At 38.8% G+C, this 16997-nt stretch overlaps 2 protein-coding genes across 2 annotated transcripts in view; one reads left to right on the forward strand and one right to left on the reverse strand.

Moving 5' to 3' along the window:
* ncf4 (neutrophil cytosolic factor 4) overlaps window positions 1-16997 on the reverse strand; it is a 36431-nt gene that overhangs the window by 13456 nt on the left and 5978 nt on the right. Inside the window, exons 4-6 of the mRNA XM_005749819.1 lie at window positions 13431-13501; window positions 12633-12760; window positions 6700-6751 (exon numbers count right to left, since the gene is read on the reverse strand). Coding sequence (XP_005749876.1) covers window positions 6700-6751; window positions 12633-12760; window positions 13431-13501 — 251 coding nt within the window. The remainder of the gene's footprint in view (window positions 1-6699; window positions 6752-12632; window positions 12761-13430; window positions 13502-16997) is intronic.
* The window catches only part of pvalb7 (parvalbumin 7), a 44336-nt gene that overhangs the window by 2661 nt on the left and 24678 nt on the right, over window positions 1-16997 (forward strand). The window lies entirely within an intron of this gene.

Here is a 16997-nt window from a genome sequence, read left to right on the forward strand (position 1 = left end):
ATCTAAAAACCAGTGCGAGCACCAGAAGCTATGAGCTATCCACAAGTAGACTACACTGAAGTGTTAACAGACACAATCACTCAGCCTTTTGGTCGCACCTGATATAGCCTGCATTAGAAACTTGGTGTGTAAATCCTGAATTTTACTTTCTGTGTCTGTGTCCAAATCTGAGTGTGAGTGTGAGTGAGTGCACGTGTGTGCTGCATGTGTGTCCACAGAAAATGAGACGCAGACTGGTGGCAGATTAATGAAGCTGGGGAGAGAGGGAGCTGGCTGGATTAACAATCCAGATGAGATTACCCTGACCCTGAGGACACGTGCGCTTTGAATTTGGGGCTGCTATTTTTAATGCATTATTCCAGACGCTGTTTTTATTACAGCGTTGACCCGCCGCTGCCTGTAATTTATAGATGATGGGACAATGTGTTGGAGATGATAAGCTGGTATCTGTAGCACAAACACAAAATATGATGTGACAAACCAATTCCCCATCTTTCTGCACCTCTTTTCTCTCTCTCCAATGCAGCGCCAGCTTTATTCCGCCTCTTTCTCCTTTTACTTCTACTTGTCATTTTCCCTTTATCTCTGTTTCAGCCTGTTTCATCCAGAGACTCCTTTCTGTTTTTAAACTATGTCCCTCTGCGTCTCCATTAATAATTTAGCCTTCTAATCAAGTAGTTAGCTTGATGAGTGTAAACTACAAGTTCTCATTGTTGGTAAGATTGGGCTGCGCATAGACATGTGACTAAGTGTTAGATGCAATAAATCTTATGATGGTGATGTTGGTCGTTGTTAACATTTATGGGAGCTGGGTGGGAAGAATTTGTCCTCAATGTTATCCGGAGAGGCACACAGGAGGAAATCAAAAGGGGTTCAGTTCAAGCCCCCAGCAATCATTAGCAGAGCTGAGCTTTGAGGTGATTTTAGCAATGTGATGACACTATGATCATGTGATGCCAAATGACCCAAAAAGAGTGTCTGCCATACAACACCATAACAAAATGACCACTGGACTCTTTATCTGGCCAGTACAGTGAATTTTAGAAAGACTGTAAGCCTTAAGGAAGTAAGCTTTCATACATTTATAAACATGTAGTTTTTTCTTCTATTAGCCCATTGTCTTATTCCAGCATTCATTTAAGATTAAATTCCTCACAAAAAGAAAAGGAATCAGCTCCTCCCCCCAGCAGTGACATCAATAGAGGCAAAACTGAAAGCATCCATCCCTTAAAATCTGTCTTTCCTAATGTATCACAAGACACATTAGTGGTGAAAAAAAGACTTCCTGATGTCCTTCTCTGTGTCATTTCTTGTTGTTCAACAGCCATGCAAAGCAAACTATAAGACCAGTCTCGTCTTTGTCTACACACACGCTACTTTCATTATCGTACGTTGGTGTTGGTACACTGCACAGCGAAAAGCTGGTCTCTAATAGTAGTCACACAGCCCTTGGGTTCAGAAAGCCACAGGGGCAATCATCCAGTACAATTAGTCTTTCACTGACCCCGCCTTAATGAGCTTGTTAAACCCTCAGCTCGTTAGCGTGGCAATAGGGAGGATGATGCTTAATGGAAGTGTCTTTTTTAAATGGATGCCCCATTTCCTAGAAGGCCTGGGGTGAAGGATTATAGTAGAAAACATGTCTTTTTATACATATAAGAATGGACACAGGTTGCAGAGGTTGAGTGTGTATATAGTACTGTGAAAAAGTTGACACCCCTCATTTCTTTATATTTTGCTTCCAATGAGACAGACTCTGTTTTTGGTGTTGAGCGATAGTTCTCGAGGGTCTCTAACGGTCTTTCAAAGTGTCTCTTTGGACATTGGCTGCTTTTTCATTCATGTTTCAGTCCAGTCCTTGTACCTAACTATTCTCAGAGGAAAGTTCTCTTTTTTATTAATTTGTTAAGTATAACAAAACACTGCAACTCAACAGAAGAACCAGTGTTCACAGCAAACTTAGCAAAGAACCAGTTAGAAATTGATTCTTTAGGTACTTTGTTATTAGCAACAAGTCACAAATATTTTTTCCCCCATTTCTGAAGCTGATTCTATGGAAAATGCCAAAGACAGCACAGTCTGACTGGCATAAAATAATGTATTTGAACTAATAAGGTGGAAACTATTATTAAACTTGGCATATCTAAAGGAAGGAGCGAGACAACACTCGTATGGAGTGATAAATCCATATTTGAAATGTTCTGGAGAACTATTCTTGAAGCCTATTTGGACAAATTATAAAAACATTTGCTGAGGAGAGTTCAGGCTGCATTAAAGAATAAAGGAGGTCACACCAAAAATTGACCTTTAAGCTTGTTAGTAATGCACAAACTCCGTTTTTAGTCATTTTTTCCCCTGTTTCTCAAATAATCAACACATTCATAAGTTAAAGACAATGTTTGCACTTGCTAGAGAGCAAGACCTTGAATCTCAAAGCGTAGATTGTTTTTCGACTTTCAACAGATTTCCTCTGATGCAAAACTAGATTGATGCGAGTGATGGTGACAATGAGCGAGGTAATGGTTTCTGAACTGCTAGAACTTTGATTTTCATACTGTGACTCACCGTTAACATGTGGCTCACAGTCAAGTAACTGTTCAACGTATTGTTTACAGTATCTAAGATGGCCTACATCTAACAGGAAGAAACACAACACATACTGTATCTGTACATAAACATTTGTGCACAGGCACACTGATAAAACCTGCTCTATGACACGATGGCGCTTTGATATTTTCTAGTGTCTGGAATCAAGTCTCATAAATTCTTGGTTACTTTAACACATTTATGTTACATGGTCACATTTTTGCCAGTGAAGATAAGCACTAACACTTCCTAATCAGTTTTTCATCTAAAATTGTAATTTCTGCCTTAACCGTCTTATCCCTCGATAAGTACCTTTTTGATTATTCATTTTTTAGTTTTATTGATATTTTTCCCACCCTTTGTGATTCTTTAATATATCTTTTTGCCTTTTTTATATCATTTATCTATCTTTATTTCTTTCCCTAACTCAATTTTCAGATCAGCCAAATCATGCCACCAGCGTCTGCCTCGTTAAAGTCCTCCTAACCACGAGCAGCCTGTCCCGTTGACCTTGTCTGAAGCTCATAGTACTACAGCTGACAATTACTCATAGCAGTGTTTGGGAGCTAAGCCTGAGCTAATACTAAGTGGAGTGGAAAGAAGTGCTGCAGCGTAAACGCTAACACTTGTACCGGCTCTGCTGTGACAAATGCTGCGCTCTGCTCTTATCCATCAGGCTCAGGCTGGCCATTGATCATTGTTTGGACAGCCACTTTGGTGAGCTGGGAAACACACAGCAGGACACACACCAACACACACTAACGCACAGAGGAAGGATAAGCTTTTCAGCTAGAAAAGGAGAGAAAGCTAAAATAAATGTTGAGTAGGCTGGCAGCTTCATGAGTAGAGTACACCAGTGTTTTACTTTTGTGTGGGAGAGAGGGGAGAGAGAGAGAAGAGGAGAGAGTAAAATGGAGCTGCTTCTTTTAGTTTGGAAATAAAAGACCACTGGAGTGTGCAGAGAGAAATGCAATGTGTGTGCCTGCATCCTTTTTTCTGTGTCGAGCAAGGTTAGTAAAGTTAAATGCTTTTGAAAGGCGATATAGCACACAGAGTTCAAGGACATGTACTCATATTACAGACTCCATACTGTGCAGACATAGCCGCTTACACAACCAAGCAAAGGTGTCTCTCTCTACAAAGTATTACAAATGATTGCTTCATCAAATTAGCTGACAGTGGATCGATTCAACTATTAATCAGTGCTGCTATTGTGTCAGCTGTGAATATTTCAATCTATCCCTAAACAACTTTAACTTGCTTCAACAGCTTCAGAGAAATTAATGGAACAATGGTGCGATATAGCCAAAGGGAGACACTTCAGGTGGACACAGGTAAAAATAAATAAATAAAGCCGCACATGATCTGTTTTCTTAACTGCTTATCCAGTCCTATAGGTGTGGTACACTCTGGACAGGTGACCAGTGATTTTCACAAAATACTGACGCAAGATGGAAAAAGGAAACGGTCATTCTATGGCGATGATTTTAGAAAAAAAATCTGCTCTGTATATTAGACAGTAAATGAAATGTGAACAAACACAGAAATGAAGCCATAATGTTTTTGACTATCTTTCATTTCGCTGTAAATGCTGCTGCTGAGTATGAGATGAAACAGATTTGAAGAAAAAAGCCTTTAACAATATTTGCTGAAAAAAAAAATTTTTTTAAACATTATTTTTTGACTTTTTAACTAACTTGCAACATCACCATTTGATTTCCTACATTATTACATTATACTGACATTTATTTTGTACTGAAAGTTGGAGGTACTTCAATAAAAATATACTTCAATATCGCAGTATAATCTCCTTAAAATGCACTACTTGGCATACATGTCCAAAACACAAAGTTTAAAAAAACAGATATATACATGTGTTTTACATGTGTAATGTGTATTCTGGACAACAACTCTTCCATCCATCCATTCTCTTCTGCTTGTACATATCAAGGTCACAGTGGAGGGGCTGGAGCCTATCCCGGGGTACACCCTGGAGAGCTCACCAGTCTATCGCAGGGCTACAAACTGATGTAACTGATGTGTTATAGTCTTATTACTATCTTTTCATGAAGCTCCACTTCAGTGTGTGGCCACCATTTTCTGAAAATGCCTATTTCCATTGTTTTTCTTGGACACTACTAAAGTAAATCAACCTTATTAACAGTTCAACAGTTCTGAAACAAACGGCTTTAAAGCTCATTTCCCTTTAAGGCAACTTTTTTTAGACGGGAAGGACTGATACCATTTGCTTTCTAGCTCTAATCTAAACATTGTCACTTATTAATCAGTCACTAGCCACTAATATGGCTAACATTAACGTGTGCAGTCAGGTTCACATTTATAATAACTCTTTAAAACTTTAATGTTGTTGAAACCAGTGTTTTAATGACTTTGTGAAATTCCTCATAAAAACTAGGTTGACATAATTTTAGATACTTCTCCAAGTTTGATCTGCAGCTGTTCACGTGTTCAGCTGGTAGTGAGGGGAGGGGCTGTGTACCTGCCTGTCTGCAGCATGCTGTGTGAAGTTGTGTGCTAACTGTAGGACGCAAAGATGGGATTTTATCAATACTGTTGCAAATCACTACCTAATCCATTAATCAATTTTAGTACTGGTTAGTATTTGAGTATACATTTTTTGACAAAATCTACTGCCTGTGGTAGGCTTCAAACTGCACTAATAAAGGAGTACTTGTGCATTTTTACTAATAGTAGAATTTTGTTATTTAGAGGTATTATAACTATTGGTTCTGGTCTCCTTTAACATGCTGGTAAATTAAGTAACTTTTAGGATTAGATGACAAACAAAAATTACCTCATGAGAATAACATTTCTGCTGTGCAAATTTGCACAAACCAACAATACACATACAAGAGATGAGATATTTTTACACACTGTAATGCAACCAGATGACAGAAGGGCTGTCCTCCATCAGTCTGACTGTACTATCAACATTTCTATTCCCACGCAAACAATATTAAGGCTCAACTGATTAACTGATTTTTTAAAATAGCCATTTAGACTCGCTGCTAAGCATTGGCATATCTGGGTCCCGCTACCCTTTTGTAAGGATCATTCTGAATTGTAAGTCTTGGAAGTGAGGCCTCTCGTCACTTTTTGAAGGTTTTAATGGTTTGGAGGGATAAATATTATTAAAAAAAACACAGTAGGAGTAAGATTAGATTTGGGATCTGGTGATCTTGGTTAAAGGGAATGAGTCAAACCAATATGAGCTCTCTTAGCGTAGAAGCCTGCATGTGCGTTCAAAATTCAGTCCAAGATTGTGCTGACCGTATAAAGAATAAAAGCTCTTTTTTTACCCTCATGGAGAGTTTAATTGGCAGGTCATAACTGCTTCATCCTCTGACCTGACCTCATGCCCAAATCTGCACACCAGCACCTGAACCACAAGCGCTCCACAACCTCCAAATCACACAGCTCCTAGAAAAACGACTTTAGAATATAAATGGGTTTCTCTTTCCATCATCAGCATCAGGGAGGAAGGTGTGAATAGAATGGAAATGAGAGGATGTGAAAAAGAGGAGGGGGGAGAGAGGGACGAGAGATGGTTGCAACCTTGGAAAGAGACAGACAAAGGGAGGGGCGAGGAAAAGGACAAAAGTTAAGGGATGCTTAAGGGGAGAGGTGTGGAAGGGAGGAGAAGAGAGTGTGGGAACGGGAGGTTAATACGAAAAGAGAAACGGATACAGAAATTAAAAAAGGAAGTGAAGCGAAGCAGGAACTATTGATGAGGTCAACAGCGTCAAGGGAGAATGGAAGGACAAAAGGCGCAGCACAACATTTGACAAAAGACGCCGTAATTATTGATTTGTCACATCAGATGGCACACTTATGTATGGGATCTGTTTTTTAGGGTTTATTTATGCACTTAGTTTGTGACTTTCACCAAATACTGGTTTCTGTGGCCACGGCTGTGTAAAGTCGTGTGTGTTTGTGTGTGTGTGTGTGCCATGAAAAGCAGTCATGCCGATGGTGCTTATAGGATCACATTGTGCTTCTCGGGGTGATGCGGTGCATTCTGCGTGGTTGTTTGACTACAAAGGTCGTTACTCCGTGGGTTGCAACAGCACAAAAAATAGTAATTACACCAACCTCAGCCCTGGGGGAGGAGAAGAGGTCCATCTTTTGTGACTTCACTTGTTTCCTAGAAGACACAGATGGATAGAGACAAGCCATATAAGTGAACACTGTCTGCATACAAGTAATTCCTCGAAGTGACCTCAAAGTTTAACGCTCTGATGAATCCGCAAGAGATATTTCAGCAGTCATATTTCAGAGATATTTCCTGTAACATCGAGAAACTGGGAAGCTGTTTCCCTTTTCGAAAGCTCAGTCTGCTCTCTCTGGTCAGCTCCACAAGGCCTGAATGATAAAGCACAGTAAGCTTTAGAGTAAGCTTAAATGTAATTGACAAGACAGAGAAAAGCCTGCTGCAGTTATGATAACTGTTTTTCTATCTAACGTGATTAATTTGAACCCATAACCATTTTAAAGAAAATGAGAAATAATTAAATTTGACTCTTCGTCTTACTGGAGCGACTACATGTTTAAAACACTCACTCTGGGAAACAATGTGTCAATAAATGCTGGAAAACACTTGTGTCATTTTCAGGGCCATAAACCCTTTCACATTATTTAAGCACACAGATGTTTTGATTCCACATAAAAGGTTAATATGTGGTCAACAAACACTATTATTAATAATAATAATAATGTATAATATTAGACATTATTAAACAAATATACATTTTAACTCACGCAGCCCTTAAACTTTTCATTCAGCACTTTCAATATTTCAATTTGTCCAACACTTGTTGGACAAATTGGTTTCCTTGATTACATTTGCCATGCTATCATGCTAAACTAAGAATGCTAAGGATATTAAAATTGTCACTATGAGCGTGGTGGGTATGGTCACATTTAGGTCAAAGCACTGTTGTGCTGCACTGCAGTTACAATGCACAAGCACAAAGAAAGTCTTTTGTATTAAACATGTCTGAGAATAAAATACCTGAAACACCTAGCATTTTTTTATTTTGGATATAGTGGCAGAGATTCATTGAAATATTCAAACAAACAGAAATGCCTTATAAAAATTCTAATGAGTCTAATAGTCAATATTTGGTTTGACCACTTTTATTCGTCAACAGATAATGAACTCTGTCTCTTTCTTGTCATTTCAGGAATAGTTCTCCAGGCTTTTGTACGGGTATGCTTTTACTGCACTGATAGTATGTTTGGGATCATTACAATGTATAAAAATGAGGGAGTTGTCAGTAATATGCTTTCCAGGTCGTACTGCATGCTGGATCAAAATCTGATGGTATTTTTCTGTGTTCAGTATTGCATCAATTTTGACAAGATTTCCATCACCACCGAGTGACTCGCAGTCCAAACCATGACTGAGCCTCCACCGTGTTTCACAGATGGCTGTAAATAACTACTGTGCCTCTCTCCTGACCTCTTATGTACACATTAATGATGATTTAAACCAATAACGTGACATTGGATCCATCACTCCATAAAGCCTGTTATTTTCAGTGCAGTTTTTGAGGCCTGCCACTTCTTCTTTCTACTTCCTCAATATTGTTAAGGACACACTGCACACTAAAGCTCATAACTCTTTGAGAGTGCAAAAGTACAATTTCTATGTCGGACAAACTGTATTACCCGTGACATTTCTTATAGATTAAACTAAAGAAATGGGAACGAATTTTGGGCTCCTAATAGCAAAGCGCAGAAGTTTTCTGTTATTTGTAGACACAATGCTGATTCATCCTTTGAGTTAGGCTTCTTTTTTACACTTGAATGACTCATAGGCTACTGTTTTGTCAAGTGGCTAAAGAACCAAAAGCAAAAATCAAACATTATTTTAAAAATGGTCATGTACAAGGACTTGACTGGAAGTAAAAAGCAAGAAGTCCAAAAAAAACCCAACAACTTTGAAACCCTACTGGTTAAAAACCCTTTACAAAATTACAAGAAAATGTCAATCTTTGGAAGCAAAATCAAAATAAACGAGAAAGCTTGCTTGAGACTGTTGCACAGTACCATCCTTTCAGAAAGGTACTGTATTTACTGCAGACTACTGAAGCAACATAGGTACTGGCAGTGAAAGACCATGTAAAAATCAAATATGTAGCAATTCTTCAGGAAGGAAGTAACAGTTTCTTCAAATGTTCCAACAGACAAATCAACCAAAAGGCCATACAAACCGAGACAGGCGATCTAAGAGCAGAAGAAGCAATGAAAGTCTGCTTTTGCATAAGGTTCCTGTTGAGAGACTCTGCTTTTACCACATCTTCTGTTGATGTAATCCAGCCACAGGGTAAGGGACCAATCAAAAGTCTAAAAGGCTATTATAAATGAGGAAGTAGAACATGAAAAGGATAAAAAGCCTTTAAAAATAGAGATATCATCCTAGGTCTGGCGTCCACATATGTGGACATCACATTTTGGGTTGTCTAGACCAAAATACTAAATTTTGCTCTACAAGGGCCTGATATGCACTCACGAGGACATTATACTGCCACTGTTCTATCACAATTTAAAGCAACTGTCCTCTTATGTGGATCTCTTTTATCTCCGAAACAAAAATCAAGTAAAACAAAAAAATCGGGTCATTCTTTGTTTTTACATTCATCAGGTCCCAATCAGTATAAATAGCAAAGAAAAACTGAAAATGCATGCCATGAAAGAGTTCAGGTCTCAGGAGGTTAATGCCAAATGAAGGTGCCCTTGCCTCAGCTGAGACATCATCAGGTCAGGACACCCTTCTTTGATTTGACATCAAATATTTACGGGGTTTTTTGAGCGACAGCACCTGTCCTCTGATTAACAATATCAATACACTGCTGTTTCTTACGCTCAAACTCATCCATAACAAACTGACCCCTACTTTTAAAGGACTCCTTGAGTCTTTGAATAATAAAAAACAATACTCTATTTTACAAATCTTCTATCTTGAGCAGATCAAGTTTTTACTACGTCTACATGATCAGTCTTATCAGCCTGTCTCTCAGCCACTGATGCTGTCATTTCTCACATGTGTACAGTAGCTTTAAGAATCATATACTATAAATATATCTACACTATAAAAGCAAACACACATTGTGTGCGATAAAAGACTCACGTTGCGTTGGGGGAAATAGTTCAGGCAGGGAGCTGAAGTTCTTCTTGCAATAAATGACTGAAGTTAGAAGGACACGAGTGAATCACTCATCAGTTGTTTGGCTACCAGCTGACTCCTAGGTATCCAATTATATTCATGCAAAGTTGCATGGTGGCCATCACAAGTGAACTCTCTAAGCTTATTGCTCAACTGATTTACTTCATACCTGCAGTTTTTTGCAGAAGCGCTCGCTATCATCCTGACCTTAGCCATGTTATTTATGACAATATAATTTGCAGTTATGAGAAGAAATCCATTTTAAAAGCAGACTGCTTGCAGCTGGGAGCCAAGCCTTTTAATTCCACATCTAAATGGACAGCCATTATCATAAAGTATTAAGTTAATTCATCCTCTGGAAGGCTTTTTGCTTCATATTTCCTGATAAGAACATAGTAAAGCTATAAATACAAAAGATTTTGAATGCTCTCTTAGTCATGACCTGAAAAAAAGGTCCATTATGCATTAAGATGATGCAGACCTTCCCTATATGACCAACCCAAGACTAAGCCTCATGTGGAAGCTTGAAGAGTTTCCATGTGATTTATGATAACCAAGACAACTGGGTGTTGAATGCAGCAGCATTTCAGTTTTTCTCCGTATGCTCAGTGAGATCTAAGCTGTTATTCAACCCTCAGTGAATTCATTTTGAATTTGTGTGTGGGCTAAACGCCTATTAATGTATTGTTATGGAGGAAGTAAAAGCTTATATAAGCAAAACACATGTTGTGGGTATCTGTGGTCAACTGACCCTGAATTCATAGATGCACAAAATGTTTATACCTTTAAATTAAAAGTGGAGCGCTTAAGCCAAGTTTCAGGTGAAGAGCATCATCACATGTTTTTAGCACTGATTCACTGCCGGCATTGGGATCTTCTTGTGTACATCACCAAAAGCCAAACTGCAAGACTTAAATTGAAGTACAAAGTTTCATCTCTCTCTGCTTTCATTTCTGTGCAATTAAATTTGCAGTCTAAATGACCTTCAGTATTGACTGAGTACTCAAAGTTAACAGCAGCTATCGAATTAAAAAAGTTTTGTGATGAACATTCTTGAAAATGTTTTCCCTTTCATCCTCCACGAGGAGTTACATAAGTCAAGTCTAAGGACCATGAGACATTCAAAGATTGCAGGAGTTACTCATAAAGTAGAACACAAGTTTATGAGATTAGCTGTATGATAAAATGAACCTAGGTTTGCCTGAACCTGTGCATCTCATCTGGGGGGAATTGACACTGAAGTGCTAATAGCTTCAAGCAAGAAAAACCAGTTTAAATATTTATGGAAATCTGCACTCCTGGGTTTACGCTTTTGGGGGAAATGTATTCTCTTCTCTCTCCATCTTCAGAGAGGTAAATGATGTTGCTGGAGCTTCATCTTGCCTGCTCATATAATTCATACAAGACCTGCATCCAGTCTGCTGTAATTATTTTAATTTCAAAGCACAGTTATTTGAGATGAGGAAACATGTTCCTTAAGAGAGCAAATTGCACTAGATTGATCTTAATTATATTCATCTAAAAAGATTTTTTTCAAAGCTAAATGAGGCATTTTTCTTTTCGAAGAGTCAAAATGCTTCTGAAATTTCACAGATTAAAGCCACATTTTAACCTTCCAGTTTTTTCAGAGGTATTTATGCCTTGAAAGCAAGCCATTCAAAGCCAGCAATTACCCTCCTTTGTCATTATTTGCAGATGCATCAACTTTAAACGTGATACACTCTGGCTACACCTTTTGCACAGTTAAATACTTTGTACTTAGAGAAATGTTCAAAAGTCTCAGGCTGCCCCACATTTCTTTATATTTTGACAGGAGAACGCTTGAGTGAGACTGCAAGGCCTTAACGTTCTTCGAAATTATTATTTTTTTGGTCAATCAAGTCCATGTACCGGACCATTTATCTGAAAGTCAAATCAAGCAATGACCCATCTTGATCACCCAGTTGATCAGTTGCTGTTCCCCAAAGCCTCATCAGAAATGGTCTCAGTGGACGAGAGGCCGTCAAGAATTCATTTCTAAGAAAGGGAAATGGGAAGGAAAGACCAAAGTATTCCAAATTACACAAGAAGTGGATTGAAAATCGATGGAGTCATGAATCCAGATTTGAAAATTGTTGTTCAAATTGCTGTCAATATGAATGTAAAAGGTCCAGACAGGGGTATAACAGTGAGTGTCAAACAGCCATCTCTAAAACAGGATGAAGGCTCACTCATGGTTTGGGGCTGCATTTCACGAAGTAGTGTTGGGGATCCCATCAAAACTAATAGATTTATGAATGCAGAAAAGCTTGATCCACCATGCAATACCATCGGGAAAGCATTTGATTGGCAGCAGCTTCATTTCTTAGTGTTATCCCAAACACAATGCCTGTGCAGTAAAAGCATACCTGGAAAACTCACACTGGAACACCATCATTCATATGCTGGCCTCCCCAGAGCCAGGACCTCAACATTACTGAAGCAGTGTGGGAACAGAAACACGAAGAAAAAAAAAAAGCACACAGAAACACAAAAGAAAGAAAAAGAAAAAGGCAGCCAAAATCCAAAGGAGAGCTTTGAATGTTCTTTAAGAAGCCCGGAGAACTATTCCTGAAGATTGCTTAAAGAAATGACAAGAAAAGCTACCTAAGAGAGCTCAGGCTGTGTTGAAGAATAAAGTTGGTCAAACAAAGTACTGACTTTGTGTGTTTAAGTCGCTGAACTTCTTTCCCATTTACCTAGCAAAATACTAGTAAAAACGTTTGTAACTGGTGTCTCCTTTGATATAAAACTAATTTCTTTATAGTGACGTCTGACTTGGTGTTAAAGGAGTCAATCTGTGTTTTGGCTTGTTACCATGGGGAATTGTGGGACTTACACTTTGCGGGTATTCGGGCGGAGACGCCTCAGGGCTCGCGGCTGATGCTCAGAATCCTGTTCCGTCTGGTAGAAAAACATCCTGAGAGCCTCGTCTAGCAACACCCATGTTGGCAAACCCAGCAACCTCTTGATATAAGAGAGAGAGAGAGACATGGAATGAGGGAAGAGTGAAGTAAAAAAAGAAAAATGGATGAACGATAAGGACATGCAAGAAAGATGGAGATGAGGACTGGTGTAAAAGGAGGGAAATCAGGGTGGATGAATTGAGACGTCAACAGAGACAAAAGGGGTGTAAAGAGAGTGGGAGTTTGCTGGAAGAGGAGAAGGAGATGCAGGGTGCTGGGAGAGAAGGAGTGGAGATGAAGCAAGAAGTGTAAGGCGAGTGAAGGCGAGAGAGTGTGGCAAAGAGGGAGCGACGTAGGTTGCGGGAAAAAAGAGAGTAGAGCAGAAAAGAGAAGTGAGTGAGTAGGAGAAAGAGAACCTGATCGTGTTTTTAGCGATGGTGCAACACTGAAACATGTCAAAAGTCCCACAACTACAGTCAGTCAGACATGATGTGGGCACAGGGCAGAGCAAAGAGAAGAGAGCAGCAACGCCTACATGTTGAGCTCGATCTGCAAACTACAGCTGAAATATCCGAGTCAGTGCTTATCCACCTACAGCATCGTTCAGCCCACTGCGTTGTAGGCTACCGCACTGCACGCTGCAGAAGATGGCAAACATGCCAACAATTCTTTCCTCTGTTGGAAATTTTTAAAAAGACACCGCATCGTGCATAAAAATGAAATGTGATTACCTTCATGTACGTGTTGAGTTCAGGGATTCTGCTCTCTGCAATCTCCTTTTTGTTTCCGAGGAAGATTTTTCCTAAAGAAAACGCATTAAAAAAGTGATTGCACACATGAGATTACACTCTAGAACAGGGGCCATAAAAATGCATTCACATAGAGGACATGCATACGTATGTTTACAATACAGCTGTTTTTGTAAACAAAGCAAGCATGTAAACATGCTCCGATACTGTTGATGCTCTAGTACACTTAAACACCAAGAGCCTGTAAATGTCAATTATTAATTTTAGCTTGATGATTGTGTTCAGTTTTTAACACCAAAAACCAGGGAAATGCGTGCAGGTACTATATAAAACCCAGGTAAGTATAATCTAGGTAATTTATATTTACTAGCATATATTGTTGTGCCTTTCTGCTCATGTCCTTAGCAGTGAGTGTAAACACTCAAAAAAACACAAAAAAGGATTAGGATTCAAAATAAGTCATTTTTATAAACATATACGGTTTATAAATGCTGATTGTGTGACAATGTTTGTGCAAAGTTTCATTCAGATAGGCCAACCGACTGACAAGGTGATAAGGTACATATATGAAGATTATGTGGTAACATTATCTCCTTACTTGCTCGAACTCACAAAGACTGAAAGTGTTTAGATGCACGTGTGTCGCAAGTATAAGTTTTAAGTTCAGGGTTTTTTTATGTTACACAACTTGGTTTAGCATGTTAGCATGCTAGCAATGGTACATTTTTGCAATCACAAAAGCACCTTCAAGTTAAGTTAAGCTAATGTATTTGGGAGAAAATGTCCTTAAGTTTCATGGCAATTCATGCAGCCAGAGGAGGTTTGGAAATCTGTAGTTATTGTGTCAGCAGAGCGTCGGTGACTTTTACACACCATAGGCCAGATTTACAAAACAGAGCAAAGTAGTACCAAATAGCGCTCAGCAATGTGGTTAGTTCTACAAAAGATGCACTGTTTCTTAAACACAAGAACAGTCAGTTCATTTCATTATCAGGCATGCTTTTATTGGCTTTAAATACCATTGCAATTAGCAGCAAACTGCGCGTTGCGGATGTTAGTGAATCCTTTTGTGTATATGATTTAAATATTCTCCTAATTACATTCCGCATTTTAAGAAAGGAACTCCCAGAAATACAAATGTAACAGGGTCAGTTGCACTCTGTTCCCACCTATTACATATAATCTTGTCACTCTGTAAAAACCAGCAGCACTTTTTTGATGCTAAACGCAGTTTTAAAGTAGCGTGTTAGCAAATTGCTAGTAAAACTCGCTCTGTAACTTTAGGTGACCTGCCGCTTCATTGCCGAGTTGCCGTGATTCCCAAACTCATTCATTTAGCAATAACACTACGTACAGCTGGGCAAATGTTCATGCAGGCAGACTGCATTGCTAGGCGCTTGATTTTATACTTCTTTTATCTGTGGGACTGAAAATACCTTAATTCAACAATTAAGGGTGTAGCCCAACTCATATGTCAATGTGTTAGACAGCTAACACATTTATCCTGTCCTAAACAAGGCAAATACTCCTTACTTCAAAAGATTGTGAAAATAGCATATTACTCTTCCTAATATCACATTACGTCCAGTCAAAAAAATTACGAGGCACAGCACAGACTCCTAACAGTCTAAATCAGGCCCCACCAATTCATCCAAGGCCATCTAACCCTGCTGTTAAATCAAATTTAGCACAGTCTTAATGACCCTCAGCCCTCTCTCTTCACTCAATTTCCCTTGTCTCATTCACTGTGGAGCACGATAACTCACTCAATCACTTGCAGGCACAAGTTCATTCATTTACTCACTCACTGATGAATCAGTCACCCATCCACTCACCTAAATGCTCCTTTGACCTTGAATTTATAGCTGTCACGTATGACTCAGAAATCAACATTTAAGATAGAAAAGCATAACATAGCACCAAGCTCACAAGAAAGAAACAAAGAAACGCACACATGATACTGAAACATTATTTACGTCTCCTTAATGAGAATAGCTTTATTTGAAAAGACAGACCTCGATCCTTTTCTGCTGTCTTTTTTTTTTCTGCCCTCAAAATCATCACCCATCCTCGCCTGTCTCCCTTCACTCTCTCCCCTGTCTTTCTTATTCCCTTCCCATCCTGATGAGATCTGGCACTGCAATTAAACCCATCAGATCTAATATTATCCAACAGACTCCTCAGTGGCAGACGTTAAATCAGAGTTTGTAGAAAAGTAGAACTTTCCCGATATAGCAGCTGGCATTGCGAGATATGGCGGTACATGTTACAACAAATTGTAAAATCGTAAAATCTTTACTATAGTGTTTTTTAGTAAAAGCCTTCTTGCTTTTTAATAAGAAATCAAACATATGACTTAAGCAGCTGTAATTTGGTAGGTTGATCATAGTGATTTATAATGATTCATAATGACCTTGACATTAGCTGAGGGAACAGAAAAGCATTCTGAACGATGCCCGAAAAGGTTAAGAAAGAAAGAACAAGAAAGAAACCCTTTAAGCAGGACACACAGAAGAATTAAGAAATCAGAGAGTAAGAGCCTGGTTTTAATGGATTGCAAAGGATTTGGCTCTAGTTATAAGACAGCACCTCTAAAATACACAAGATCAGTAAAAGTTTCCACTGGTTCCTAATGTGTAGCTAATGAAGGCTTTTTTCCCCCTAATATTTAAAAGCCAGTAAAGTTACACTTTAAAAATATTTTTAAATAATAATTTAAATAATAATAATTTTACAAACCAGCTAAAATACTGCAGTAGACACAGCTTATAAAGATGGCTTGTGTTGGAGGAAAAAATTTTTTTTTTTTCCTCACATCTTGAGGGGTCAAGCTCAGTAAACTTTTACGTGATTTATTTAGATTTGACCGTAGGCTCTACATAGAAAGTTTTTTTATGTTCCAGTAAATACTGTAAGTGTAGTTATGGCTCCTTCAGCCCTCTTTTTTTGTCCTGTTAAATAATTGTCTGGGGCATTTGAGTGGTGAATCTGGCCTATAAAGGATATGATGCAGTTTCAGTGATACTTCAGTAGTTTATGGGGACATTTTAGAAACATTAATGGCATGGCCATCAACATGAAATATGCTTTCAGTTTTGTAGTAATCAGCAAAGCTAGCAAAATAACACAAAAATAGCTAAAATGATAATGATGGAAAACACTGCACCCGCTGAACATGAGCATTTTAGCATTGCAACTATGAGTATGTTAGCATGCTAGCATGGCAACATTAGCGCTTTGTACATAGCTAAACACAGAATCAAAGAAGAGCTGAAGTGACAGTAGGGGTGTCCAAATTCATAGGCTGCATCCTCCTGAGGACCCTTCCTTCGCGGTCTACGTGGGCCGGGTCCTCAGAAGGTCGGGTAGGCTGGAAGTAAACAGCTGTGAAATTGGACAGTCTAGCCTTCAGATTTGCGTCACCGCTGTCTTGGTGGAGTTTAATAAACTCAGCCGTCTGCTCCTTGCTATCTAAAATATAACAGGACACAGACGTAAATTCTCGACCATCTCACACTTCTGTTTAATCAGTTTTCTGTTTGATGTTTA

The sequence above is a fragment of the Pundamilia nyererei genome, unplaced genomic scaffold, assembly GCF_000239375.1.
Source record: "Pundamilia nyererei isolate P.nyererei 1_Seehausen unplaced genomic scaffold, PunNye1.0 scaffold00255, whole genome shotgun sequence".
Taxonomy (NCBI): domain Eukaryota; kingdom Metazoa; phylum Chordata; class Actinopteri; order Cichliformes; family Cichlidae; genus Pundamilia; species Pundamilia nyererei.